The 27,822-nt window shown below is 46.4% G+C and overlaps 1 protein-coding gene across 1 annotated transcript in view; it reads left to right on the top strand.

Moving 5' to 3' along the window:
• The first annotated feature begins 12,520 nt into the window (after positions 1 to 12,520).
• LOC142785283 (uncharacterized) overlaps positions 12,521 to 27,822 on the top strand; it is a 169,164-nt gene continuing 153,862 nt past the window's right edge. The window contains exon 1 of the mRNA XM_075883741.1: positions 12,521 to 12,713. Within this exon, the coding sequence (XP_075739856.1) occupies positions 12,603 to 12,713 (111 nt within the window). The 5' untranslated portion in view covers positions 12,521 to 12,602. The remainder of the gene's footprint in view (positions 12,714 to 27,822) is intronic.

The raw sequence follows: 27,822 nt of genomic DNA on the forward strand, positions 1-27,822 counted from the left end.
CACACGTCCGTCTCCCACCGAAGCCGAAAGTCGAGTGACTGCACGGGCTATTTTTCTCCTTTATTTCCGGTGAACTTCACAAACGGGTTGCTAAGATATTTTACAATTCACTACGAGCAATACAAAAAACTTAAAAATAACTAAGCCCGTCAAGCATAACTATAACACGTCACGTCCTAGAATTCCTTCATGGTCAGTAGGGCTTCTACCCTTTCTACCCATAAAGGTACACATTCGTCTGTTCTTACTACCTCAAGTAATCTTGAGATGCTTTCTTTCAAATACTTACTTGCTGGTCTTCTGTCTGGGTCACAATAAAAACCAGCGCCATATACTGTGCAAGGCAGTCATCATGATAAAATCGAAAGGTAATCTATCCTCATTCTCTATTGCCAAATACCTGATCCAATGAGGGTCTAACGGGAACTCTTTTTTGATTGTCCTTTGTAATACGTTCAAAAAATGAACTCCTTCCCAACAATGCAGGAAAACATGGTCGATAGTTTCCGGTTTCTTACAGATCAGACAGTGAGATCCCCAAGGCATATAAATCCCATGCTCCTCTAGGAAGGTTCTTACAGGAAGTGTTCCAGTGTGTAGTTTGAAAAAGAACGTTTTCGCACTTGGAGCTGCTGGCATTTTTTGAACTCGTTTAAGTACGTTCTGACCCTTGCGTGCTGTATATAGCGCTCTATACAGAGGTGTGGGGAGAAGCGTGTCACTTAAGTCTTTGTGCAGTTTTTTTCTTTCCAACAGATTACAGGTAGTCAGTTGAAAAACGAACACACGAAAACCGCTTGCTGGCCACTATTTCTTTCATGTATCCTTGCACAGCCCCTGTGGTAACATGGGTGCTCACAACAAACTCGGGCAACAGTCTACTTAGTCTTGTTTGACACACTGTTAGTAGGAAAGGATCTCTTGTCTCACGAAAAAAGAAAAGTCTATTTACTAACTGCTTGATAAACAGATGACCTAGCCCAAGGCCTCCCCACTTCACCCGTCTAAACAAATTTGTGCGACTGCACCTTCCCCAGTTAGACCCCCACACAAGTATTGCAAACACCCGATGTAATTTTTGCACATTGACCCGGGAACAGTACAGCACTTGCATCACATACCACAGCTTAGACACAAAAGACCAGTTACATGCAGTAGCCCTAGAAAACATGGACAGCTAAGTTGCATTCCACCTATTCGCTTTCTCTTTAATTTCTTTCGTTTGGTGTGTCTAATATTCGTCAGTACTTTTGTATGACTCGAGCGGTACTCCGAGATATTTAACTGGCATTCTTGTCCATTTAATGGCTGGAAAAAATTTTGGTGTTGAAGGCCAATATCCATGCCAGAAGCCGAGGCATTTACTCCAGTTATGTGGCTTCCTGTAACTTCGGCGAAAGATTTAGAAACTCTGATTGATTCTTCAATACCAACATAGGAAGTTCTACAAATCGCAACATCATCAGCGTATGCGAGTACTTTGACCTCTGAAGATTGTACTCTAAGCCCATTATAGATGTCATTCTGCAATATCGACCGACATAGAGTTTCAATATAGATGCAAAACAACAATGGACTAACAGGGCAACCTGGACGCACTGAGCACTCAATTCTAATGGGGGGGTCCAATGTCTTGTTGATAATTAGTCTCATACTACCATTCCGATATGCCATGGCTACTCCGTCATTAATTATCTTACCAACATTAATGTGCTTCAATACTGCAAACAAAAGTGCGTGGGAAACGCAATCAAACGCTTTCTCTAGATCCAGCTGGCGAATGGCCACACGAGCTTGACTGGTGTCAAGACATTCGAGCACGGATCGCATTTTATGAACGTTTGTAACTATGGACCGACCTTTGATTCCACACGTTTGGTGTGGACCGACGATATCTTTTATTACTGACTGAAGTCTAGCCGCCAGAATTTTCATTATTATTTTGTAGTCTACGTTTGTCAGTGCGATTGGCCTGTACGCTGTGACGTGCCTGAGCTTTTCAGCCTCGTCTGTTTTCGGAATGAGAACGGTACGCGATTCACCAAAGGATGGTGGTTATTTCTTTTCCTTATATGCCTCATTAAAAACGCCTGCAAGTATAGGAGACAGTTCACTTTTAAAACATTTGTACCACATGGCACAAGGACCATCAGGTCCTGGAGATTTCCCTGGATTTAGCTTATCAATCACCCGTTCCACTTCAGATGCAAATATAGATAATTCCAAAGCGTTTTTCCCTTCCTCACTCACTTTCGGCATGCGTCCTAAATATTCTTCTTTAAATCTTTCCAGGTTTACCTGTCTACACGCAAAAGGCTTTTCAAAATGACTTGAAAATACAGATAAAATGCTGTCCGTATCCGTCTCTTCGTGACCATCCTTCTCTATTTTTTCAACATGATTCCGTCGAGCATTCATTTTTTCCACCCCTATTGCTATTTTGGTTGGCGTCTGTCCCGCCGCTAAAGCCTCAGCCCTAGCACGGACGAGTGCACCGCGCTAGCGTTCCTCGTCAAACAGAGCAAATTTCTGCTTAATATTGCGTATGTCAATTTTGTACTCTCCAGGTTGTTTGCACTCCAAGTCTATTAGTCTTTCCAATATCTTTCGGAGTTCTTTTTTTGTCTTTTTCCTTTCGTAACTCAATGCGCAACAACGATCAACAGCTTTTATTTTTATTCGCTGCTTGAACTCTTCCCATTGTTCTGCAAGTTTAACTTCAGTGTCCATTTTTATTTCATTGATGCAGTTCATTACCTGATCTAAGAAATATTCGCCAGTGATCAAATTGAAATTCATCTTCCACAGCTCCCATGAGAAAGTTCCACCTTTTGTTTTTTCTCCCATATGACATTTAACTATACAATGATCACTGAAGTGTATAGGGTAGACAGCATATGCCTTACAGTGGGCTATTAATTCAAGCTACACGTAAATGCGATCAAGGCGCGCATGACTATTCCCCTGAAAATGTGTGAAACGCACATCCCGCGTTCCCTCCATACAGCTGCCCACGTCTTCTAACTCGAATTCAGTAATTACGTCCGCTATCGTCCTACTACTTTTATCGTAAGTGGCACGTCCATTTGCTCGATCTTGCCCGTTGAGGACGCAGTTAAAATCACCAAGTAATACATATTTCCTTTCCAAAGTGAAGTGCTGCTTTAGGCTTGAAAAAAAAAAGTGATCGCTCCTCGCAAATGGTTGGTGCATCAATACACACTATGCGCCACTGATATTCATTGAATACCAAATCACAGGAAACCAATCTATCAGACGGGCAAGCTTAGGTATCTTGCACTACCAGACCCGGTAACTTTTTAATGAACAGAACAGAGCCTGCAGACGTGCCTATTGCTTGACCTACAATTGCGTAGAAACGCACCGTAAACCTCAGCACCATGCCCCGGGTCTCCTCCTCACCGTCTACTTTTGTTTCTTGTACAGCTAGTATATCCAGATCATGATCCACGAGCAGCCTGTAGACTTGGCTCTGTTTCCGCTTGGTGGCAAGACCTCGAACGTTTAACGTTGCCACCCTAAGTTTCGGTGCAATAGCCATGTCTACACCATGAAGAAATTAGCCCGGGGCATGATGCTTACCTTCAGCGTCTAGCATAGAGATAGACATCTTCGGAGCCTCCAGGTGGACCCGTGCCACTGGAGGGCAAAGGAGGCCAGTGTTTGTCCATTGTCGGGTTGGGACGCAGCCTTGTGCTGCTGCGTCTGAACGAAGTCGCCCTTGCAGGTGGCCCCTCTTCATGCTTTTCACTGGACGCCTCACGCCGTCCTTCAGACTGCTCGCGGGGTCTTTTGCTTGACGCCCCACCACTGATACTCTCGCACTACACTGGAAGTTCGGTTAATTCCATTGGCTCCGGCTCCTTCGATGGGGTACTTGTGAAGCCTTCTTCGGTTTGTCCAGCTGGCTTTTGAGTAACCTCCGCAGATTCTATGTCTGCTTGTACTGTTGGTTCATCACCACCAGTCGGTGTTGCAGTACCTGTTAAAGCTTCTGGGTTCACCACGTCGCCTGCGCCTTTCGCCGCGTCTTCAGCCTCGGTCACGTCCATCACCAACTCTGCGGTGTCTTCACCTTCAGTTGAACCTACAGCCGATGTGTACGTGCGCATGCACGCGTCTTCGCTGAGGCCAAACTGCCGACAACGCGAGCATCGGGGTACCTTACGCTCTCTTCTAACATGACCGGTACCTTGGCAGCGCAGACACTGCATTGGCCGACGAGGTACAACCACAAGTGCCAGTTCACCAGCCAGCCTGATTTGATGTGGGAGATCTTCAACCTTCACGCCACTCTTGAGCTAAAGTAGCACAGTCCGTGTGGTTGACACCTTGTCGCTGACTGCTTGAACACGCTAATTCTCCCTGGTGACTTGTACGACCTTCCCTTAAGCCGCAACGCCGTTCGCACGTGTTCATCGTTGACGCCATACAGCAGCCAATGAAGACGCAGCCGCACCTGCTGATCCTGGGGGTCAACGATGATACAGCGTCGACCCTTGACTTTCTTCCTTCGCGTCCAGCAAGAGTCTCGTAGCGTCTGCGTTGTTCATGGTGACTGCCCAGACAGTATTTATCTGGTAGGCCCCCAGTGCCAACACCTCCGTCAGCAGTCCTGTAGGTCCGAGCGCGTCTCAGAAATCTTCCACTCGATATGGTCTGCCGCGAACATCACCGTGTAAAAACACAGTGTTTTGCGCGACGCGTCCCTTGGGCAGTGGTGGCAAAATTACTTCGTATCCTGCGTCTTGCACTTCGCTCATCCTGTTACCGCGGCTCGTATGTGCCGCAAACGCCGCTGCTATGGAGCACATGATTCTTGCGTCCGACGTGCGTGAGTGCCGACGAAAGAATGAGTGACTGCACGCGCTACTCGACTGCATTTCGACAATCTGGTATATCTAACAACGCGCTGCAGTGCTGGTATATATAAAGGCACAACTTTTTGACCGGCCGTTTAGTATTGGTAGGAGAGTTCTTTTTTTGCATCGAATAACAACAACGGGTAAAAGTGCAAGCGTAAACTTTAGGTGGGCTGCAAGGTGCTAAATGTCATACCGACCTTTCATTTTATATCTACTGATCTCATTTTTTTGATTATCCATTTATTACTTGGCACACCGGGCTCTTGGCCCCGCACGTGTTAGCACTGCTGATGTACAAGTCCACAAAATACACCTAAGTACGCAAAAACCATGGCAGCTCAATAATTTACATTGGGCGACGGTGCACAAACCCAGTAGCAGCACATATTATGACAACGGGCGTAGAGTAGCGGTGCAGCCTGCATACAAGCTTCTTGCCGACGGCGTACTACACCTTTTGAAGGAGCACAGCTATCTGATGAAGCACAGCTGGCGATTACAGAACGCATATCCTGCGCGAAAAGACACGTGTCGGCTATCTTACGGGGAGGAGGCGATGTATGTGCTTCCAACGAAAGAGACGGACCACCATCTGGGTTTTCTTCGTGCTCACCAGCAGCAGCTTGTTGGTTGCGTCTACCTCGTATCGGCTTCACGCTACATGTTTGAGAACAGTTGGTGCATGAGGTGGATGATTAGAGCCGCACTTTACTCCAGCAGACATGGCCTTCTGTGGAACAAAATATATGCGATGCTTCATTTACCTGCCCCGGTGACTCACTTTCACTGGTCACTGGCGGCCGCACCTTGGTGCCGACAACATAGTGAAGCGTCTTGCTTACCACTTCTCCAGGAAGCAACCACGGACGATGATACCAGATTCATTTTGTTACAACTGGCAAATCTTCGCGATTCGTCAAGAAAGCGAGGCAACCACGACGTGCAGGTTTGGAGGCGCTCGGAAGCGCATGGTCGCTGGATGATGTAGGAAACACGTGAGATTCATCAGCTCAACCAGACACACAGATCGCGAGCTTCTTGCACCGTCTCTTTCCAGGGCCACCACAGAGCAAAAGCCAACAATTTGCGAAAATATGCAGGACAACTTTCTGCCACAGCTTTTCGTGTTTTTTTAGAGCCCCCACCCCATCTTTTTTATTCACAGAATGCTGTCATCGCTAATTCTGCTTATGCTGCTCCCAGTTCCTGTAAAAGTGCGCTGCCTTGAGGCCAGCCATGAGGCACGACAATGCAAAAAAAAAAATCTGTGGTCCTCACTGTTACAAAAAACGGCGACGCCGCTGCTGCTATCTCCGCCGACACGGACACCAGCGGTTTGGTAGCGAAGGTTTCCCAGCTCGCGACTGCTTCTGCGCAGAGCTGATAGACGAGCGGACGAGACGACGGTGAGTTAAAGCAAGGTTTATGTACAGCATTTAAAGAGAGGCGTTACAAATTCGGCACTGAGGCCGACAGTTTAGAGACTCGAAGAGCCGCGCTTTCTTCTCTGACACATAGGTCTACTGCTGGCGACGCGCCGCAGGGCTATTTTTAAGGCACCGGGTGGATCCTTTGAGTAACCAAATATCGAACCAGAAGCGTCGTAGGCCGTGACGTAAGAATCGTCAAATGGAGCTCGCGGCTGGGCGCGTCATGCTCACCAAATCGAGCGCCGCTGCCCGTGGTTGCAGCCAAGAACGAGTGACGTCGCCACGCATTGCGTAAGATTTGCCAGACTAGAAGGCGCCCATTGCTTCAACGGGCTCGTGGGCGGAGGGGGATCGCTATGCGTTTCGAGACAGACCGGCGCCGCCGCATGATGATGCCGTTGAGTTGTTCGCGTCAGGCGGGCTCGCGCGCTGGCCTTGACATAGATTGCCTTTTTCAGAGGAATGAACATTCGGTGTGGACTCGCAGGCATCACACACCCCCGCCGCCAGACAATGCACCGGAAAGACGAGGTGCTTCCACGTGGCTCGGATGTCAGGCGCGCCCGTTCGCCAGGTCCCTCCAGGTTCGCCTCCAGGGCCATGAGGAGAATGCAGCTCCAGACTCCGTTCTAAGAACACATCTTATTTTTGAGCACTGATCCCAGCTACACTGGTTTCGTGTCTGAGGTTCCGTCAACTCGCCGCCAAGGTCACAATGACCAGAAGCTATTGGACTTGGTGCTTCGCCAGACTGAACAAGATCAAGTTTTGGCGAAAGCTTCCGCGCTTGCGATCACGCGAGGGCCATGTACGCTAAGCTGGAGAAAAACGATTTACCCTGCTCTTTGAGAAGCTGCTCTGAGTTATTAGAGAAAAGATAAAGCAAACGATCAGGAAGCGCGGCAGACACAGCCACTTCGGTGCGAAGCTTACCGAACGGGCCTTCAATGACAACCGTAGCGATTGGTAAGCAAGCACTCTGCTCATCTGCGACTAGCCTGATCCAAGCGCATTCTCCTGTAAAGCCATTTGGAGACCTAAATGAAGGATGGACAACATCCATGGTTGCCACTGAGTCTCGAAGTGCTACATATTTTCCCATTCACACTAATTTCTTGGAGATACGGCATTAACAACCGCATGTTCTTTTCTGATTCTCAGATTGTTGCGAAAGCAAACTTTTGCTTACAGTTTGTCGCGATGTGTCATTCCTTTTTGCAGTTGTAGCACATTAGTGGCTTCCGTGATTCAAACGTCCGCGTGGTATCAATGCGTTGTTTAGGAACCGCACTCAATTTCTCCGCTTCAGTTTGCTCTTCCCCTACAGCGTCCTTCGTAAGAGACGGGTCTTCTTGAAATTACGGTGCGGAGCGGGTTTGCGTTGATCAGGTTTCTTTGAAAGCCCTCTTTTCTTTCATCCTTTCCAACGCGCACTGCCCTGCTATGCAACTTTCGGTGAGTTTAAATACTCCTCAGCTAACTCTGCTGCCTTGTTTAGCTGTACTTCACCAAGTTTGTCCTGCAGCCAATGCTTGACATCGTTCTCCATGCAGTGGTAGAATTGCTCAAATGCAGTGCATTCCACCACTTTATCGCGATTACCGTAGGCACCTTCGCCCTCGAGCCATTCAATAAATTGGCTTTAAGACGAAATGCGAGGTCAACGTATGACTCAATCCCCTTTTTAGCAAACCGGAACCTTTGCCTGAAAGCCTCGGGTGACAACTTATAACGTCTCAAGAGCACTTGCTTAACCTCGTCATAGCTTTCAAACGCTTCCCTCGACAAGCACATTATCGCGTCAGACATTTTGCTGGGAAGAAGAGCTAACAGGTTCTGTGCCCAAACAGACCGTTTCAAAGATTTTGCACACAGACGTGTTCAAACTTGACGAGATACTTCGCCATGTGCTTGCCTACTACGAATGGTGGCAGTTGGTACCCAATTCTATAACCGCGTACCTGAACTGTCGGAGAAGCTACGCTAGGCACCTGCGAACACTGTAGGATTGCCAATTCTATTTGTTTCAACTCGAGGCGCTCCTGTTTCTCGGCCTCCTCACGCTCGCGACGTTCGCGCCTTTCAGCTTCTTCACGTTCGCGAACTTCTACTTCTCGCCTTTCAGCCTCCTCGCGGCGTCCTTTGATATCCTTCCAGGCCTCATCGACTTCCTCAGCCGACACTCCTTCATCCTTCATGATCTGAAGGATCACTTGCTTCCGTTTCGAACGACCCAAAATAATGCCTAGTTCCTCACAGATTTCGACGAGTTCCTTCACTTTAAGGCTCTCCGTCATTCACACTAGCCTCTTGCTGTTTGCCTCTGTTAAGAATCTGCTTGCCGTTCCCACTATAAGTCTTCTAGCAAGACGCGCAAGCAATTTTTAACACTCCCGTGTTTATACCCTCCGCATTAACTTTGGTTTCGAAGTGCTCTGACATGGCTTGAAACGATCAAAACTCACTCAACCATGCTTCATACAGCCCTTCTCCAAACTACTATAACTATAACCTGAGCTAGAGTCTGGTGAACTGAGGGGAAAACATCAGAAAATCACCGAATCGATGTCGCTGACAGCGGCCGATTCCACCGCTGCCACCGCTGTTACGAAAGACGGTGACGCCAACGCGGTCCCGAAGGCACCACTGCTCCGATCTTCGCCGATACGGTCACCAGCCGTTTGGTAGCGTAGGTTTCTCAGCTCACGACTGCTTCTGTGCAGAGCTGACAGACGAGCGGACGAGACGACGGTGAGTTAAGGCAAGGTTTATGTACAGCATTGACAGAGAGGCGTTACAAATTCGGCACTGGGGCCGACAGTTTAGAGACTCAAAGAGCCGCGCCCTCTTCTTTGACGCATAGGTCTACTGCTGGCGACGCGCTGCAGGGCTGTTTTTAAGGCACCGGGTGGATCCTTTGAGTAACCAAATGTCCAACCAGAAGCGCCGCTGGCCGTGAGGTCAGAATCCTCCAGTGGGGCTTGCCGCTGGGCCACGTCATGCTCATCAAATCCGGCGCCTCTGCGCGTGGTTGCAGCCAAGGACGAGTGACGTCGCCACGCATTGGGTAAGACTCGCCAGACTGGAAGGCGCCGATTGCTTCAACGGACTCGTGTGCTGAGGGGACTCGCTGTGCGTTGCACAACAGACCGGCGCCGCTGCGTGATGACGCCGTTGAGTTGTTCGCGTCAGGCGGGCGCGCGCGCTGGCCTTAACACAGATTGCCTTTTTCAGAGGCATGGACGTTCGGTGTAGACTGGAAGGCATAACATCGCGTACTTTCAGGAATCATTGAGAGCGTCACTAGGGGGGTATGGAGCAAAAGCTGCCGAAGCAGCTTTACCTTGCAGTCACGTGGTAACAAACTCTGAACGCAGGTTAAAAATGGCGTAATAAAAAACTCCCTACGTGGTAAAACTGGATTTTGACATCCTTTTATTACGTGCCTCAGACGTGGTGGTAAATCTATGTCATGTACCATCTTTTACTCCAACATGAGGAAGAAGTTTTAAACGCGAGAAAGTTTTCAGAGGTCATGAGCCACAAAACCCCCAAACTTGGATAGTTTTTGCTTACAGTGTGCACAATATAAAAGATTTCTAGTGCACGCACGACAGCTTATTGAAGCACTGGCCTATATATCTTGATGCTCCTCTTTAACAAAACAAGTTGAATTGTTGATTTTAGGAAAGCATGGCAAAAAAAAACCGAAGGCAGTGAGACAGAGAAAGATCAAAACTGAAAATGAATTGGTCGATGTTTGAATATTGGTTGCATAATTTTATGATGAACATCAAGCGTAGATGTCAGACGTCAGGTGCAGAAGTCAGCAGGAGAGCGTATGTCACGACATTTTCTCACTATTTCGGATAATAAGTACAGTTCTTATATTGCAGCATCAATTTCTAGCAGTGAACCACGACCAAGACAACCAGTGTACGGCTGTGGAGATAATGTACCAGCTATAAAATCCCATTTTCTAAGGAGCAACTGCATGCAGTAACAATAACAATTTTGAGGTTTGTTCTGCGCCATTTTTTGACGCCAACTGCACACGGACGTTGTTCATGAAAGAGTTGTGAAGAAGCATTATTTATTTGAAGGGAGACTGACCTCTCCATCGCTGATTTGTGTACGTCATACTTGACCTTGGCGCGTGTTTCGGCATCCACTTGAACAGCGGTGTGATGCTGAATAAAGGTATTAGTGGCCACTCCCCTTAAATAAGATTAGTTAAAGACGGAAAGTGAGTAAAAAGCACTCTAAATTGTGAAATAATATGCATAAGTTCTATTTGCAGAAATAGCTAATCGTCTAAATGCTAAAACGTCGCTGCTGCACCAGCGTGCAGCTCGCGGCAGTTCGCGCGCACGAAATACAAATGTTAGAGTAGGCACGCTAAAATACCCATCCAACGTTTACGTGCGTAAGCGCATTGTCTTCAACAGCTGAGAATGGGCTGCTGTCACTAACACGCACGTACCTCCCGACACAAATAAGCGAAATTTCGCACAGCACACGCACGTGCGAGAAACATACGCAGGTTTCGACAGCCGAAAACTGCCTAGTCCACGAATTTTGGTGAGCTTAACACCCGTGGTTCACGAGGAAGCACTAAAACGACGCAAAAACGCACGTTAACTGTTCTTGCAGAACGGCGCACTACAAACCGAAGTCAGATCCGAAAGCGCTCAACGTGGTTGTCTCCAGTTGATGAAGCCCTACAAACTATTTGCTGATAAAATGCATGCATATCGCACAAAAACGGTTCAAGGTTCCGCCACCGATTAGCAATAAGCCACTTGGTGGATATATACCCCGCAAGAAGACTCGCCTTCATGCGGTGGTGCTGTGGTGCAATGGGTAAGATATTTGCTTCACGTGCATGCGGTCCCGAGTTATATTTCAGGGTTGTGCGTGCTTTGCATGTTAATCTCGCAAATGTAGGTGATTGTGATACAAATGGTTTTCTAATTACCTCTAATCATAATATCCGCCACATTGCCGGCGAGAAACCGCTCTGAAAAGCGTGAAATAATGCTTTTTTTTCGTCACCGCATCAGGGCCGGGCCGCCTACAGAAATGTCACGCCTAACCGCAGGCCGTGTCTTGCCAGTAAAATTGCCCGTCTTGCCCTGCTAACCTTTGTTCCGGCTATTCTGAAGGCCACTTCGAATCGGGCTGATTTCTCTGGGACATCGCTACAGAGCCGCGTAGAAGCGGCAATTATTTGACTTGTTTTTTTGCCTGCACGCGTGTAGTCTAGCCAGGATTTGACTAAGAGTGTGCGAACAGAGCAATACTCTCACAGTTGCCTTCGAGCAGCTGTGATGTCACGTGACAGTGCGGCACGGTCATGTCACGTGACTGAGTGGTACGGAGGCGAGCATTTGCACGTGGTGGACGGTCAGGACACCCAGCAGGAGGCATGGCCTCTGAGATTCTGTGCTAACAGGAAGCTCTCAACTGAAAAGTGAGTGACGTTGCAGGCATACTTCTTTAGGAGGCGTTGACATGAAAATAAGGGCTCAAAATATGTCATGCCGTGGTCGAATTCATTGACGAACAACATTGGTTTTCATCTAACCACAAGTCTTTTCATTCTTCATTTCACACTATTGACCCCCATTAGTATTCTTTATTACTGCGAATATAATAAGCTTATTGAATGACTATGGTTGTCAATACTGCCTATTTTTTGCAAGGGAAACAGCAGACAAGACTCAAAGCGCCAGAATGGTTAAAAACGCACAAGCAGTCATCAGGCAGCACTACATGGCCGTGTATTGACTCAAAATTAACCACACCAGCCATGTATTTTGCCGCGCCTGTTGGCTCTAAGTAGCCACAATGTTCATAAGAGTAGTCGAAACCACTCTTAGGATTTCCTCGTTGCGACAATGCTTGTACGCGCAATTTCGCTTAGTAAATCTACTTAGGAGCATTTTTCGTGACGTAAGCAACTATAGAAACTGCACTACCATCGCTGACAAGCTCCTGTGCAATCGCTGGCATGTTCCTGGGCACTACTAGCAGCGCGCTTTATTGCAGCTGCCGATGCGACAACCATGGCTTCTTACGAATTGTTATGTAACGTAAATCGACTTGCGCAAGAAAATTTTTCTTGTGCGAAAATTTAGTTGGAACTGAGTTTCGTAAATACGGCCCATGATCAATTGCTTTCCTCTTTTTCAGCTTTGGTGGCAAAATCACTTTTTTTTGGAAAGATTATGCCTTAGCCCAATACCATGCAACTGTCGGTGTAAATAATAAAGATCACTATACCATGAATTACCAGAAACACACTGGTGCATATTTTGAGCAATCGAAACTGAAGGTTGAGACGGGTGAATATTATTCTGTAGCCATTCGCTATTTGGATCGGGAACACTTTGCGGTAAGTTCTCTGACTGCATGAATGAACTTTGGGGAGGCATGTATTTCTTTATCTGAGATTCAGAAAAGCCGCCTTACAAACTTTAACAAAAGTGATATTTGTGGCGGCAGCTCTTTGTGGACATGAAAAGCTTTTTCATGACGAACGTATGTCGCTATATGCTGCCAAAATTTGGGCAGTAAAGGTGGTTGCTAATATTAATATTACTCCCGTGGGTTAAAGTCTCAAGAACCCTATAAGATATATAACAGACGCCTTGGTGAAAGGCTCCAGAAATTTTGATCACCTGTGTATTTTAACGTGCTCCTAAACTAAGCACAAGGACCTCAAACATTTTTGCCTCCATCAAAAATGCGGCGGCTGCTTCTTGCATTCGATCCAGCAACCTGCGGGTCGCATATCGAGATGAACCCAATCACTTTTTCTTTATTTTGACTAACCAATTGGTCGCGAGCATTGCTATGAGAACTAACATGCACCAAGGTTGTCTTGACTTCGCTAGGCTTTTCGAAGTTTTCGAAGTGTTGTTAGGTCGAGTAATACGTGTATCTACACACGGTTGCATGTAGCGATCACGTTTTTCATGTTTGTATTCAAGGTGCAGTGACTTCCTTATCAAACGTATCCTTTGAGTGTCGATTAGTGATCTTGTAGCAACACCGAATCAACGCGAGCCAAGGATCCACCGTGAACTTACTTACAGCGCAACACCAAAAAAAATACAGGACAGGGAAAGAGCACAAGAGAAAGAAAAGACGGCGCGAGCCAAGGAGCTTGATAAGCGAAATTAAAATAATTCATCAAACTACCCTAATTTCCCAATTAATTGACGAGCGTATTGAACGAGCTAAGTAACCTGGCCTTAAGCTGACAAGTTCAATGGGAATATGTAGGTTTACAATAATCAAGACTAGTCAGTCCAGCTCATACGTGGTTCGATATGATTTGTTAGAGTCACCTAATATCTGCAAATAAAAGTCGACCTATGCTTAAATAGGGCAAACTGGTAAATGACCTAAGTTTCTATACTTTGCTTAATTGCTTCTCTTACAATGTTCAGATAGCCTTTATCGGGCTTAGCTATGATTACCACGCGAGCTTAACTTTGCTTGCCTTGACATTCACAAGCTGAGCACGATAGTTTTTTTATGGCACACGCATAAGCCTCGAGAATATGCGTTCTGCTGTGAAAATTGCTTTTAAAAATGAGCGTCGATGTAATCATGCTTTCACTTTTAAATGCACGAAGTCAAGAAATTCAAGATATATATTGTCACATGTCATTGTTTGGGCGCCATGCACTGTGACATGTCCTCGCTTACGAGTGGATCAAGAACAGAACATTGTTTACGGTCTGGTTCTGAAAAAGGCGTCAAGTCCTGCCTGCCTTTGTGATTTCGCTGGTGGCTTTGCGGAGGCTTCTGGGTACATGCACATCGGCTCCAGACTTTCTTTCAGGCTTCACACTGTGTGCTACTTGGAGACAACTACAGCAAAAGCCAGCTGCCGCCTTAGAAGCCTATGGACCGAATTTGGATCCATGTCTAAAGGGAAGATAACAACCTTCACAACAAACGAGGCGAGTCAAAACAAGGAAACCTACTACTCTCTTCTCCGACGTTTTTTCATGCGCCGCAACACCACGCTATTGCTATGGAGACATTTTTGAAGATTAAGGCTAACTTGACCACTTCGATCGAGTGGCCAGCATCACCGAATAAACGAAGCTGGCAAGAGAGAAAAAAAGTTATCTTATATAAATATAGACGGGGAGTTGGAGGGAGATGGATCGGTGCAATCCACCCCTCACATACACTAGGTAGGCTCCTCATTTAGGAAGTTCTTTGGAAGCAACGCGGCTTGGGCTCGGCTGACCAGAGCTTTCTGGATCGCCAGTGCAGAATAGCCGAGCAGGGCTGCCACCCAGTCCTCCCTGGTGTGGTTCCCCTTTTGGTTCAGGTGCGGAGTTGACTGGCATGCCCACACCAAGTGAAAGATCACCGAATCCTTCTGCGCACAGTGCCGGTATTTTCCTGTACAGGCAGGATTGACATAATTTATAACTGCCAGGCACATCAATCTCTTTGTGTGAAGGCGGAACAGTAAGCGTCCCACTGCCTTTTTAATGCTGTTACAGGGTTCAGTAAAAATTGCATGGCAAAATTGGTAGAACTCAGTAATTTCCTGAAATGTTAAAACCAGATTAGGTTTGGCGTTCACTTCAGGAAAGTTTGAAGGCATTACCCGGAGAGTGAGCACACAAACAGCGATGTCAGCCATTTAAATGCCTGAGATTGACGTGTGAGCTGGCACCCATATGATCCTGTGGGACGCGGGGGCGCCAATGTAATAACTGTTTTGTAAGATGTCGAACGGCAGGTATGGGACGTACACAAGACGAATCTTTCTGCAGGCCCCTGTCGAGTTCATAATGATGACGCACGAATCTTGGTCTGCGGCAACTAACGCGGTGACAACTTCTTCCCCATGTTACATCCTGTGCTCCGATTGTGAGGCCATTTGCCATGACATTTTGGTGGACGACAGCAGCCATGTACCACCCCCCATGGTGAGGGCCGCAGGCGTCTTCGTAGAAGATGCCGGTTTGTTCCCAAAGTGACATGCGAATTCCTCCACTCGCACAAGGCACCTGCCACTGTGGTCATCACGTGTCATGTTGGCCAGACGAGGGCGCACGTGCAGGGTGTATCTCCAGGCTTTGGCGAAGCGTACGTGCTCTTCCGTCTCTTTTGGGTGGATGTGTGTTCACGCTAATAGGCAGTGACTAGGTGCGGTCTTTGAAATTCAGTTTTTTGGCAACTTGGCAAGAGTATAGCCGACATCTCGGCGATGAAAGCGCAGCGCATAAAGTAGAAAGGTATTGAAATAGGCAATCTCGTCTACGAAGCAGCAAGTGAATGAGATAGCTTCGATGGACTCGTACGCAGTTCCCTAAAAAGCGTGTATGAGTTCATATCTGAGGTAACAACGATGACGCGCACTCTCCAGCATCGCTTGTTCTACTTCAAACGCCACAACATCATCTCTGCTGCCTGCTCCGTTGGGACTAACTGTGAGAGGCAGGCCCTTGCAGAATTCATTAGAAGTTACGTGCCAGAATATATCAGTTTTACTACTTTGGTTCACCACTACCAAACTTACGGGGTGTAAAAAGCCACACGCTTTCTCAGTGAAACGTAGTCCCACCGTTAAAGTGCCTTTAAAGCGACAGGGTTCGCTAGAATTAACATTTATTTGGAGCATTTCACGCCACATAAATACACAATATTTTCATTCTTCTTTGACTTTATTTCTTACAAATTTATTATTTGTGTCAGCTACCACCAATAACTGTTTTTGCAAATAAAAGTGGTAGCATTCATGGAGTACTGACCACCCACATCGAGCTGGAATTGCTCGTGCTACATGCCCGCTGCGCTGACAGCAGTAAATAAGTAGTGAAATCAGCCATCGATTTCTTTATACTCACACTTGGATTAACGCAACAGGTACGTTTGGTCGATACGGCCTAAATGTGCTGCTTGCTTAGCCACGCCTGCTGAGCTTAATGCTCTGAGGCAGTGTTCAGACTGCATCGTCAGATCAAGAATGCTGCATCTCCAAATATCGGGCATGCAACCTCGCATAGCATACCTTGCGCATCGAATACTTCTTCGGTGGAAACAAAAAAGCGAGAATAAGAGTGTTGCAGCATGCGACGCGAAGGAACCCTTCGCCGGAGAAACAGACATACGAGAGCCATATACAGCGTCAGAGAGAAACAGCCGGAAAGTGTAGTTATCCGCCGGCCTGAGATTCTATACCAATCTTCAGCAGAGCAGCAAATTCACACTTTTTCAAGTTTCTGGTGTAGCTGCTTTCTTGATAGTTTTGCTGCAACTTTAAGGTAATAAACTGGTCACAATAGCTACAAGTCGTTGAGCAGACGAGGAGTGAACGCGGTGAGTAGACGACACGGCGCGAACAAGTACAAGTAAAGGGGCCAAGCGCCCTTCCTATTGGCTGAGAGGCCTATAGCCTGCACAGTGCTGAAGGCAACTTTGAAAGAGAGTATTGTTACGCCAAATCCAAGCAGCGGGGTCTCAAGCACAGCGACGCGAGGGGATACAAAGACCACGGAATTCCTCTTTTCTCTCAGTGGGCATGGTGGAGCGGAAGCAATGAGGCACTCAAGCATCCGATTTTGTTTTTCGTGCAGGTTAGTAAACCTCCTTCTCTCTAATGTAAGCGGACCAACAAGGTTTGTTTGCTGCTCCTACCCTGCCCAAGTGTCATATTTGAGTAGCTATGTGAATGTCTGCTTGTCACAATGATGTTATTGTGTTGCGGAGATGTTGAGGTAAGCCCTGGCCCCGTAAATACTAACAAAAAAAATACTAGACGCCATCGCTAAGCTGTCTGAAAGAGGTGATCACCATCATGGTGAGCTAATGAAAGCTCTCGCCGACCTAAAGACAAAACAGGAGGCTCTAACACAGACTGTTGCTTATCTAACAGAAAGATTATCAGTGATTGAAGTTTTCGTTGAATGATTTGACGCTTCTGCAGAAGTAAGTGATATACCACGTCTAATCCCTGAAACTGTCAATATGCAAGGCCAGGCGCTCAGTGCCCGGCTGGATGATTTTGAAGACATGTACAGACGAGAGAACTTATTGTTCTTTGGTGTATCGGACAGCTACTGAGACGTGACTCGGTGTGACGGCCTTGTTCGTGGCGTATTGTCTCATCACCTTAATATGCACAATTCTGACTCTGAATTTTCCCGAGCGCACAGGTTAGGATCTTACGCCGATAAAAAGGCTCGACCAATTATCGTAAAATTTTCGTCGTGTAAGGCTCGCGATGCTACCCTGGCACAAAAACATAAGTTCAAATAAACTGGTTTATCAGCTAGCGAAGATTTTTGCAGAAGTACACAAAACTCAAGGAGGAGACTAACAGAATATGCAAAGGCAGCTGGGCAACCATCTTTGCTGCGAGCTAAAAAACTTACCATGAACATAAAATGTACTCTTACTGCACATAAACTGACAGCATTAGCGAAATCCGCTCACCACAAGCCCTGAAGAAAGAGGACAATGCGGCCACTGTATCTGCACGTGCTGTTACTACAAGCACATCATAGCTACGCCCGTCTATTTCCTGCGCAGGAGACCTCTCCCTTTTCTTTTTAATGTGCGGAGTGTGCTGAGTAAACGCGTTGAACTGTCTACTGCTATTGATTCCTGTTCCGCTGATATTGTTGTTCTGATGGAGGCTTGGCTTTCGGCTAAGGTTAAAAACGAAGCACTCTTTGACTGTGAAAAAAGCTACAAGTTTTACAGATGTGACCGCGATTGCTGGTCTGGTGGTGAAGTCTTACTGGCGATAGCCGATAACCTTGCTTCTAATGTATTCATGTTCTATCTTTCACTTGAGCTAGTGTGTGTGGGTGTGCTCATTGATTCTCGTGAAATAATATTTTGTGTTTGCTACCCGTCTCCAACCGTATCACCATCCTTCTGGAATGACTTGCCCGATCTTATCAATCAGCTGCTCGTCAGATATCTAAAATCAGCCTTGTTCATTCTTGGGGACTTCAACTTTCCTGACTCCATGTGGGAAAGAGACTCAGATACATTAAAGCATAGCTAAGCCTAAAGCTAGGAATTTTCGGCTTCTTTTCACAACTTTAACTTGAACCAGCTCGTTGACTTTCCCACTCGCATTACTCTTACTTCCGCCAACATATTGGGCCTAAAACTTACCACTACACCTGACCAAGCTTCGCCTTTAACTCATCTACAAGGGATTAGTGACCACTGCATAATACACTTTACTTGAAAAGCATGGGTCTCTATAAAAAAACTCAAAGTTATCCAAGAACACAGTAAGGTGGATTTTGATGGATTTAACAGAAAATTACAATCTTTTCTTGACTTATGTTTTGCTGACTTTGAGAAACGATCAGTTGAGCAGAACTGGTTAGAATATAAGAAAAAAGTTGAAAGTTGAAATTTATTTCACCACAACGATACACCGCGATTTACACAAACAAGAAACAATTGTGGCATGGAAAGTAAGAAAAAAGCTGCGCTATAGCAGCTTGACTAGCCCCACCTCTAAATTGATATCCCTTATTTATCGCTTCGTACCTGAAAGAAAGGGTTTATCAAATCCTTGCTCTCCGTGGTTTATTAACACGTTAAAACACATGCGCATACAAAAAGAAGCGGGTAGTTTCATATCATCGAAGATTGATCATCACAATAAGGTTGGTCTACCATCCTGTCGCACCAGATTGTGCAATGACTTATTTGTTTCTAGGACACGCGCCACCTGGAACCACCTTCCCGCCTCCATCACCTGCATAATGAACGAAAAATATTTGAAGCTCGTTGTACAAAATTCCCAGTAGCTTCTTTTTTTTACTGCACTTGTAAATTATTGTTTTCCTCACTCCTTTCTTTAGTGCCTTTGGACCTAAATATCTTTAAAAAATAAATAATAAAGCAACCGTAAGAGCACTCTCAGATGTCATCCGAAATAAAATAAGACAGGCAGTCGTCCCACTCACACCACTAAGGCATGCGGTCTCTTTTCTGACTTACGCGGTGGCCGTGCGATCTCCTTCACCCCAGCCTCCTGATCTCACTATGTGGAAACAGTATAAGGCTAGCCATCTGCTTCTGGGCGCCTCTTCGACTCCGTCACCAGCGGTAAGGTTCCCGAGTGAACCCACACATCTTTTATCTTGATTCAAATAAAATATTACAAAGGCAAGCGTGGGGCGCACGTCGGGTAACCGTTCGCTGAGCCACGACCAATGTGGCGATGTTGGTCACATCGCAATTTTCAGAACTGCCAAATAGGTCTCCACTACTTCCACTTTGATGCTCTTTGCCCGTGCTACAGTGAGCGCCTCCACAAAATCGAAGCGTACTAGACGAACCAGCAAGCCCCTCGCCCTGGTCTACGCCACCTATCCTGACGCACTTCTGAATGCAATTCAAGAAGCCCACCAGATTTCTGTCATGCGGTAACGAATATAAACGTCTCCGACATCTACATTGAACCCTGACAGATTTTCGTGGATCCTTCTAGCAAAAACGGGGCCACTTCCTCTGAACTTTTAACCCGGAAAAAGTCTCTGACACAGAGAGGGTGGATGCTTCTGAAAAATTTCTGACAACTCGCGCTTACAAGTCCCGAACTGAAGTAGCAGTGCCGACTCAAATTGTAAAGCAAGGTGCTGCAATGGTCTGCCTACAGGCGTCACTCAAGAAGACATGCCCTAATTGCACAGTTGAGAAATGTGCACGACAAGTGTAGAGTTTCCGGCTGTCTAGGTTCCCAGAATGCCTATTCGCCGTCTGAAGCAAAAGAATTTTTCAAAAGATTAAGTTAGAAGCGAGGGGTGTAGGTCAAGTGAAACGGACAGAACGGGCACATTTTTTAGGCATTCTGTGTGTTATGGGGTATTCCATTAGTTGGAAATGCTAGTTCTATTTTCGGGTGCAGTCAGGTTTTTTTCTGTAGCAGACAAGCTTTGTCAGATTTGCGCGGTTATTGGTAAGAAATTTTCAGAGCAGAGCGAGCAAGACCACGGCTGTGACGCCAAGCACCATGGTAGACTTGTCGAATGTGGCCGAGAGGTAGTGTGTCATACACCGTTATTATGTGAATGTTTTCTGTAGGGCTTACGGGCTGGTGTTTCAAAAACAGATAATTAAACCATAAGTCTTCATAGCAGGGGACACTTTGTTCTAATCTTTTTTTATACTGCTGGAATTGTGGCTGCACACTCTTGATAACAGAAGCTAAGCTGTTCTGAAGATTAAGCGGGAAGGTTGCGCGAGAAATGGAGGATAGATTGGGCGAGACATGCGTAGCGAGGCCCCATACCTCGGTGCATGCCACATAAGTATAATACTGGAGCACTTGCCACAAATCAAATTTATTTATCTGACGTGACTTCTGACTAGCCATACCCATATATGTATGTTCACCTTTCTATATATGCGTTTTTTTAATAAATGAGATGATTGTTTGCGCTTTTCCTCCTATCAACTTGGTATATGTGCTACCGTCATACTAAATAGTGTTACGGTAGCGCAACCGTAACACTGCTTATTGCCGCCGCAACACTGACTATCATCGAAAAGTTGCCGATGGGTTTGTGATGTGCCAAGGGCAACGATCATGTTTATAACCAGCAAGTCTAGATTTTATTCAGTCGGCATAGGTTGCAAAGTAACCTGACAAATCTCAGCTTGCTGCGAAGAAAATTGTTTGAAAAGTCTGTTCCAGCAATCGAGATGAGCTGGTTCTGTGCTTGTGCAAATATAAGCACATCAATATTGTAGCATGACTAGTGACGAAGAAGCGCGGGTATGCAGCGACCATTGTGCACATGCTGTCTGCTTGGACAAAAGGAGTCCCCGATCTTTTCAGCGGATCTGAACATATATAGGAAGATACACATCGCAGGGGACACCAAGTTCCAGTGGCAGCCTAATGAAAGGGCTGAATGTGGCGACTTCTGCATTTCTACCCTGAAGTTTTGAAGGTCCTCCGGGCGTTCAAATGACGCAGCGGAACAACCCGGCAGCAGAAACTTGTTCGCATAAAACTAATACTAGAGTACTAGGCTACAGGAGAATGTTGCACCTGCTATCCTTGGTGGGCCGTAGGGGACACGAGGTAAACCGGCTCAACTTTCTGAAGAGGAACCTACTGCGTTAAAGGCGTATGCTGTGCAGCTGTCGACAGTAGTTACTCTACGGAGATAGAAGTTATGAAAAACACTACGTGACTGGTTGCATGATACGACACAACCACAATCTGTTTCAACCACGTAAGTTCAGAGTGACGACAACAGCATGCACTGGGTCAGAACGCCCTCAAACACGCTGACGCGTTTGGAGGGTGGCACTTCACCTGCTAGATGTGCCGATGAAGTCACCCGGCTGATTTCTTTTTTAAGCCGCATCATTTGCGATGACGTATTTTTGGTGGTAGCAAAAACATAACTGAGATTCTTGCTTCACTTGCTTCAGGACTCTGGTTGTCAGCTGACGTCCCATACACAGCTATGCTGAACTGAAGCTATCAACTCTGGGACTATCTCGATTGCTATACAGGCCTTGGCGAGGATCTTTAAACTTGCGGAAAAGGTCCTGCTTCTATGAATCTCCTCAGCCACAATTACGGATTGAGCGTGGTGTAGACTACTGGTCGCATTGTTGAAGCCATCTGACACTGTAAATGCCGCAAATCATTGTGATGCTAACAGAAGGGTGTCGTCTAGCCCGAAGTCCTACAGGATTCAATTGCATCCCGTTATGCTTTGAGACCACCGATGACCACCTGAGCTGTTGTGCTTCTCAGGGCAATCACCTCGTGAAACCTCAAGTAATAAGCCACTATTGAAAAAACGCGTGGCCATTTAGATGGAACAAGTTCCATTCGAGGATTTCCCAGGAACGTCCAGGTGGCAAGATTTTCATCATAGAGCAGACTAATTGTGCTGCAGAAAGTTACGCTGTGTCTAGATAATTGGAGGACTTGTGCGACAAGTGTCAACGTGTCTGCGATGGCAAGCAGCTTTCGTGGCACCAGCTGTAGGCGGAACTGGAGCCACTGTCTGAATATTTACACCAATTTAGAGAATATGCGCTGGAAAACACAAGGACGCGAATGAGACGCAAGGCGTGTATTCTGTGCAAACTGGTGAACGCCTGAGCAGGCGCACTCCGAACAACATTGTTGTATGCCTTCGAAAATTCAGCCACTAATGTTGCCAGCCTTACCCACGTCAATTGTTGCTTTCCAATAGCAACCGTCCTGGTTCATTCACTGAAGTGCTAGCTGCGTGAAGACAAAAAAAAAACAATTCGACAGATCCCACATACTCTCGGAATCGAAATTATGCGAAGCATGCGGAAGGAAGGTGACGCGCTTGTAATACAATAATTGAGCTACACGTCTGGAAAGAATGCAAAATATGCGTATAAATGTTGCACCTGCAGCTTGTGGTGAAGAATTTCAGATGTTTATCTAACCAGTTGTTTGCACTTCCACAACGATGTCAACAGCCACATGAGTATTAGCAACACCAGAAGCAATAATGTGATTTGAAGCCTCGCTAGGGTGATAGCCCTGGACACTGCTACATATATCGACTCCAGCGTGTGGCGCCCAACTAAAGCTGACGTTAACCCGACGTGACAGCTGTATCAAAAGAGTACAATTGTAAGCTTTGAAAAATCAAATTGCCAGCGCTGCACCCACAACTGACGTTTCATAAATGTATTTGAAAGCAGTTCAAAAACCTGGTGTGGAGCTGTTGTAGAATTCTGGACTGCCGCGTAGAATTCATGGGTTTATTTCATGCTGGGACCCTGACTATAATTTTTTGCATTCAACGAGTCAAAGCGGTCGCTGTCAGGTGCTTTCCTAACATCCGAAAGTTCAAGTTGCATATGTGCGTTCTCATCGTTCCTGAGTAAGTACTGAGCTTCAATAATTTTAAACAGCACTGACACGCAAATAAAATTGTGAGTAAGCGCTGTACCAACTCGCCCAATTGTCCCTTCTGATGACTTTCAGTCAACCGGGGTCATAATTCCTAACCGCTTTTTGACGGAAATGTTTGACGATGTACGCGATGTGATTATTACATCACACATTTGTTCACTAGAGCGTCAAATTTATCGTGCCATCTTACTCTCTCATATTATTTTTGTTCACGCCAAGTTAAGAGTGTGATCACGACATATGTAAGCGGCTAGATAGGTAGATACGCTGATAGAAGGCAAAGGTCCCACAGTAAGCAAAGAAATGCTTCACCTTTATTAACTATAGTAATGTTGTAAGTGACGAAAATGGGTTTGCATTGTCAATCACGTGCGGGGGTTGTACAATTGTGCCCGTACTACGCGAGCTACCTCGACGAGTGTATGTCGCTTGCTTCAACTGGTCTACGGGCGTTGTGGCACCTCCTCGTAGTTTACGTAGCTGAGGCAGCGCCCAGCTTCGTAAGGGCCAAAGTAGCGTCGCGATAGCTTTTCCGAAAACCAACAATGTCGGATAGGCATCCACACCTATAAATAGTCGCCTGTTTTATAGCGAAACTTCCGTCGGTCTGAGTTGCAGGGACAAGCGTCTGTATCTCGTTGTGTGCGGATGCTGTTTCGTGCAAGTGGATGGGCTTCCTGGGCATTCTCAACGAAGTCATCAGCGCAGTCACTTCTGGTGGTCTCCCAGTGTACTGAAAGCATGGCACGTAACTGTGCTGGGAAACGACGTCTCTAAACAAGGCCAAAAGCTGTTATCTCAGTGGTTTTGGCACAGCTGTATTATAAGCGAACGTGATGTAGCTTCATTATCATCGCTATGCATCATGACCATCATTCACCAACCACCACGCAGTGCCTCTCACGCAGCTGATACCTAGCACAAGGCGCTAGCATAGAACGACTTCACGCGCCTGGTGTTTCGGGCTCTGGCAGCCGTCACCACTCCATTTCAGGCTTATAAAAAGTGACGAGATTGGCACGCCTACGTCGGCCACCTTCGCAACATTGTTGGACGTCCCTTTCTCGCTATAGTGGTGACCTAGAAAACACGCCCTCCGACTTTGTGCTCCAGTGGCAACGTGTACCGTTGTGGTTCCTTTGTTTCGCACAACTTGGAGTTTTAACTTCGGGTGTCTGAGGAACCACCGCAAGACACTTCCCGAAGGACGAGTTCGTTTGAAGCAAACATTTATTAACAATAACACGAAAGCACTTGACTTCAAGAAATAACAAGTCCTATCTCACGGATACAGTTACATATAAATACAGCAGGCCTATATTAGTTACTACACACAAGTCCTAAGCACTCAGGGTCTACACAGAGTGTGTTGCAGAACGTCAAAGGAGTGGCGTTTCACCCATGTCGTTGCGTAAGAGCTTGGGCGTGAAGCACGGGGCTGATTTTGTTGTCGTCGTTGGTTTCAGTGTTGGGCAGCTAAACGAACCATAGAAGAAGCAGCCTTCCTAGGCTGCCGATGGACGCTGCAGCAGCTGATGCTGCCCCAGCTCACGTTGAATTTTACGCAATGGCCTCGAGGTAGAGTCCTAGCCGAACAGCTCCGTCTGAGCACGAGCCCGAAGACCGACATCTCAGACCTGTCCATTGGCAAGGAATCTTTAGCGCAACCTTGTAGTCCTGGAGCGCCTCAGGTCACCGGATGATGGATGTAGGAGCCTTGGCTCGGGTCTGAAGCTGACCACCCTGATGCTGGCTCTTCTTCGTCTTGTCACAGCTACGACTCTTCTTTTTTTTTCACTGTCTCGAACGTGCTTCAAAAAATCGCTGCATAGAACTGGCACTTCAATCGTTTCCAGCTTTTTCCTCGTTGCCGAATTCTAACTTGTTTCACGGCGGGCACTTCGAATTCCGCTCACTCAATCTGTTTCAAGCTCCGCGCACTTCAACCACTTTCCATTTCGCGCCCTCCATCACGTAGCGCCCCTTTCATTTAAGTTCACTTGTTCCAAAAAAACTGCTGCGAAGTGCGCGTTTGGCACCCCATCACAGATTCGCCATATATCTCCCCCACGCAGTTCACTAAATTGTCCAAAGGTCCACATTTACTAACCACTACATACACATCGTCCAAATGTTCACACTTCCAAACTCCATATGCACCCAGTAAGACTTGAAAGTTATAAAAAAGTTCAAAGTTATCGACCTGTTGCACACACTATTTCATACATATATACACGGTCATGCAAAACAGCATACCATGCCACCTTCAGATTGCACGTAAGTTCATGATCTCAACCATATAGAAGAGATACCCTTCCTGGTCTGCACTCAAGATCCAAAAGAGCCACGGGTAATTTTGTCTTGAAGCTCAAGTTACAGAATCCAACACAAGACGCGGAACAGCCCTGATCATCTGGCTGGAAGAAAGAATGGAATGACCAAGAAAGAACCTTCAACAGTAGGCTGGCCTGTATATAGAGCTATAAAAAATCTGGGGCTCAGCCATAAAATTATTAGTGTCAATGCACGATCGCCTACAATCCTGTGTGACGCGTTGCCTTCAAGCAAGCCAGTGCTATATTGCCTTAATAATAGAGTTAGTCCTAAGATTGCTTTGCTTCAAATCGTCAACTGCTGATGGTCCAGATTGCTTTACCGAGTGACTTTTGCCCCCCAAGATTCCCTACAGAAGAAGTCTCCTAGGACACTGCAATGAACTGAGGAAATACTGCTTTTTCCAAGATCACTTCCAGTTCATTCAGCTGCCTTTTGTAATTGATCCTTGAGATATTCAACTCTTCCCTCTGGGTATATTGACAACTCTTGTCATCACATATTGCTGATGGACGCAGTGACTTTATTCTGCATTCTTTGAATAGTGCTTCCGCACACACTTTCAATGCTCCCGGACAACTCGCTTCTGCGTTATCCCGAGACATTTATCTCAATGCATCTCGAGGAGGCTTGTTTACAGGGTACTCTAATATACCCGTGTTAAGCACTACCACAACCAGTGCTACACATGACTCTGCTGGTACCGACTTGCTTTCTGGATTGCGTTCACGCATTTTTCGTCTCATCTTTCTGTTACACACGGTATAACTGAAGACTTGTTGTCTCTCCTAGCCCCACAGTTTTCAAAAGGACGCTTTCCCGAAAGACATATTTCTTTTACATTAGGGGTGTCTCGTTTCTCGGCGCCTCCGCTAGCCCCACAGTTTTCAGAAGGAGGCTCACGCGAAAGACGTATTTTTCTTATATTAGGGCTGTCTCGTTGCGTATGCACTGCGGAAGTCAGGGTGCATTTTACGGCACCTTTCTGAAAGGCGCTATCACTTTTAAATGAATTTGAATGTTCCTCTGTGGCTTATTCGTCACAGCTTCCGGCTTTATCTGACCTCAAATGATCATTGGGCTTCCTCCTACTGATTCCAAGTATCTTGCTGCCAATCTCTCTACCATGCTTCAGCTGAGAGTCATTCTCTACCGAAATGTTATGGAGAGGTACCAGGTCATTCACCCAGAAAAAGTAAACTCGCTTCAACCAAACTTCTTCTCTGCAGCTGATCACTTACATACCAGTTCCTTCCGTTTCTGACTGAAGCGTCAATACCTCTGCGAACAAGAGCTTTTGCAGATGGGCTTTCTACTTTAGTTCCTCGCGTGCCAACTGCTCTGTCAGCGCTTTTTTTTTGTTTTTCTCGTTCGGCAGCCCTCTTCTCACCACCGCGTGCTTCACGTTCCCCGATTCACGTCTTCATCTCTGTGCCTTCTAAACCAACCTACGGGTAACGCCAAGGCCGTAAACTTGGCTGCACTCGTCTTTCAAGCTATCTTGGACTCGTGAACCAGGTTTGCAAATAACATGGTCCTGTCGCTGCGGACGGCAATGTAACGTTGTGGTAGAGAGATTGAGAGTAGAGTTCCATCCGGGCAGCCCCGTCTGAACTTGAGCCCGAAGACAGACACCTCAGACCTCTCCACGGGCACGGGAACGTCAGCGCAGCCTGGTAGTCCTAGAGTGCCTCAGGTGACCGGAGGCTGGAGGTAGGAGCCTTGGCTCGGGTTCGAAACCCGACCACCCTAATGCGTGGCTCGTATTGCTCTGGCCACTTGTTTGTTTGTATCCTCTAATGCATGGCTCATACCTACTAGGATTGGCCAAGAGAACATATATACTCATATAGACAATAACTGCGCTATTGCTTACTACAAAAATAAAAAAAATGTTATAGAATGAAGATAGTATAAAAAAAGAAAACAAAGATTCAGATAGTGATAAAAAATCAACAAGAAAATAGACACTAATAACTATACCCTAATTTTGGGAGCCGGCCAGACAGCTGGTTTTGCCAAACCCGAATAATTTGGTATGTCGCGGATTTATCCACATTTCTCGACCCACTATTTTTGAGTGTTTGCTAACGTCGGCTTTATGTTTAAAAACCTTTAGAGTGTTGAATAAAATTACACACCACATCGTATGCATCTCTGCGGCAATTTCCAATAACAGACGCACCAAGATTTACATCAATTTCTGTGGGTAAAATTAAACCTACCTTCGCAA

Source organism: Rhipicephalus microplus, unplaced genomic scaffold (genome assembly GCF_043290135.1).
Source record: "Rhipicephalus microplus isolate Deutch F79 unplaced genomic scaffold, USDA_Rmic scaffold_20, whole genome shotgun sequence".
Taxonomy (NCBI): Eukaryota; Metazoa; Arthropoda; class Arachnida; order Ixodida; family Ixodidae; genus Rhipicephalus; species Rhipicephalus microplus.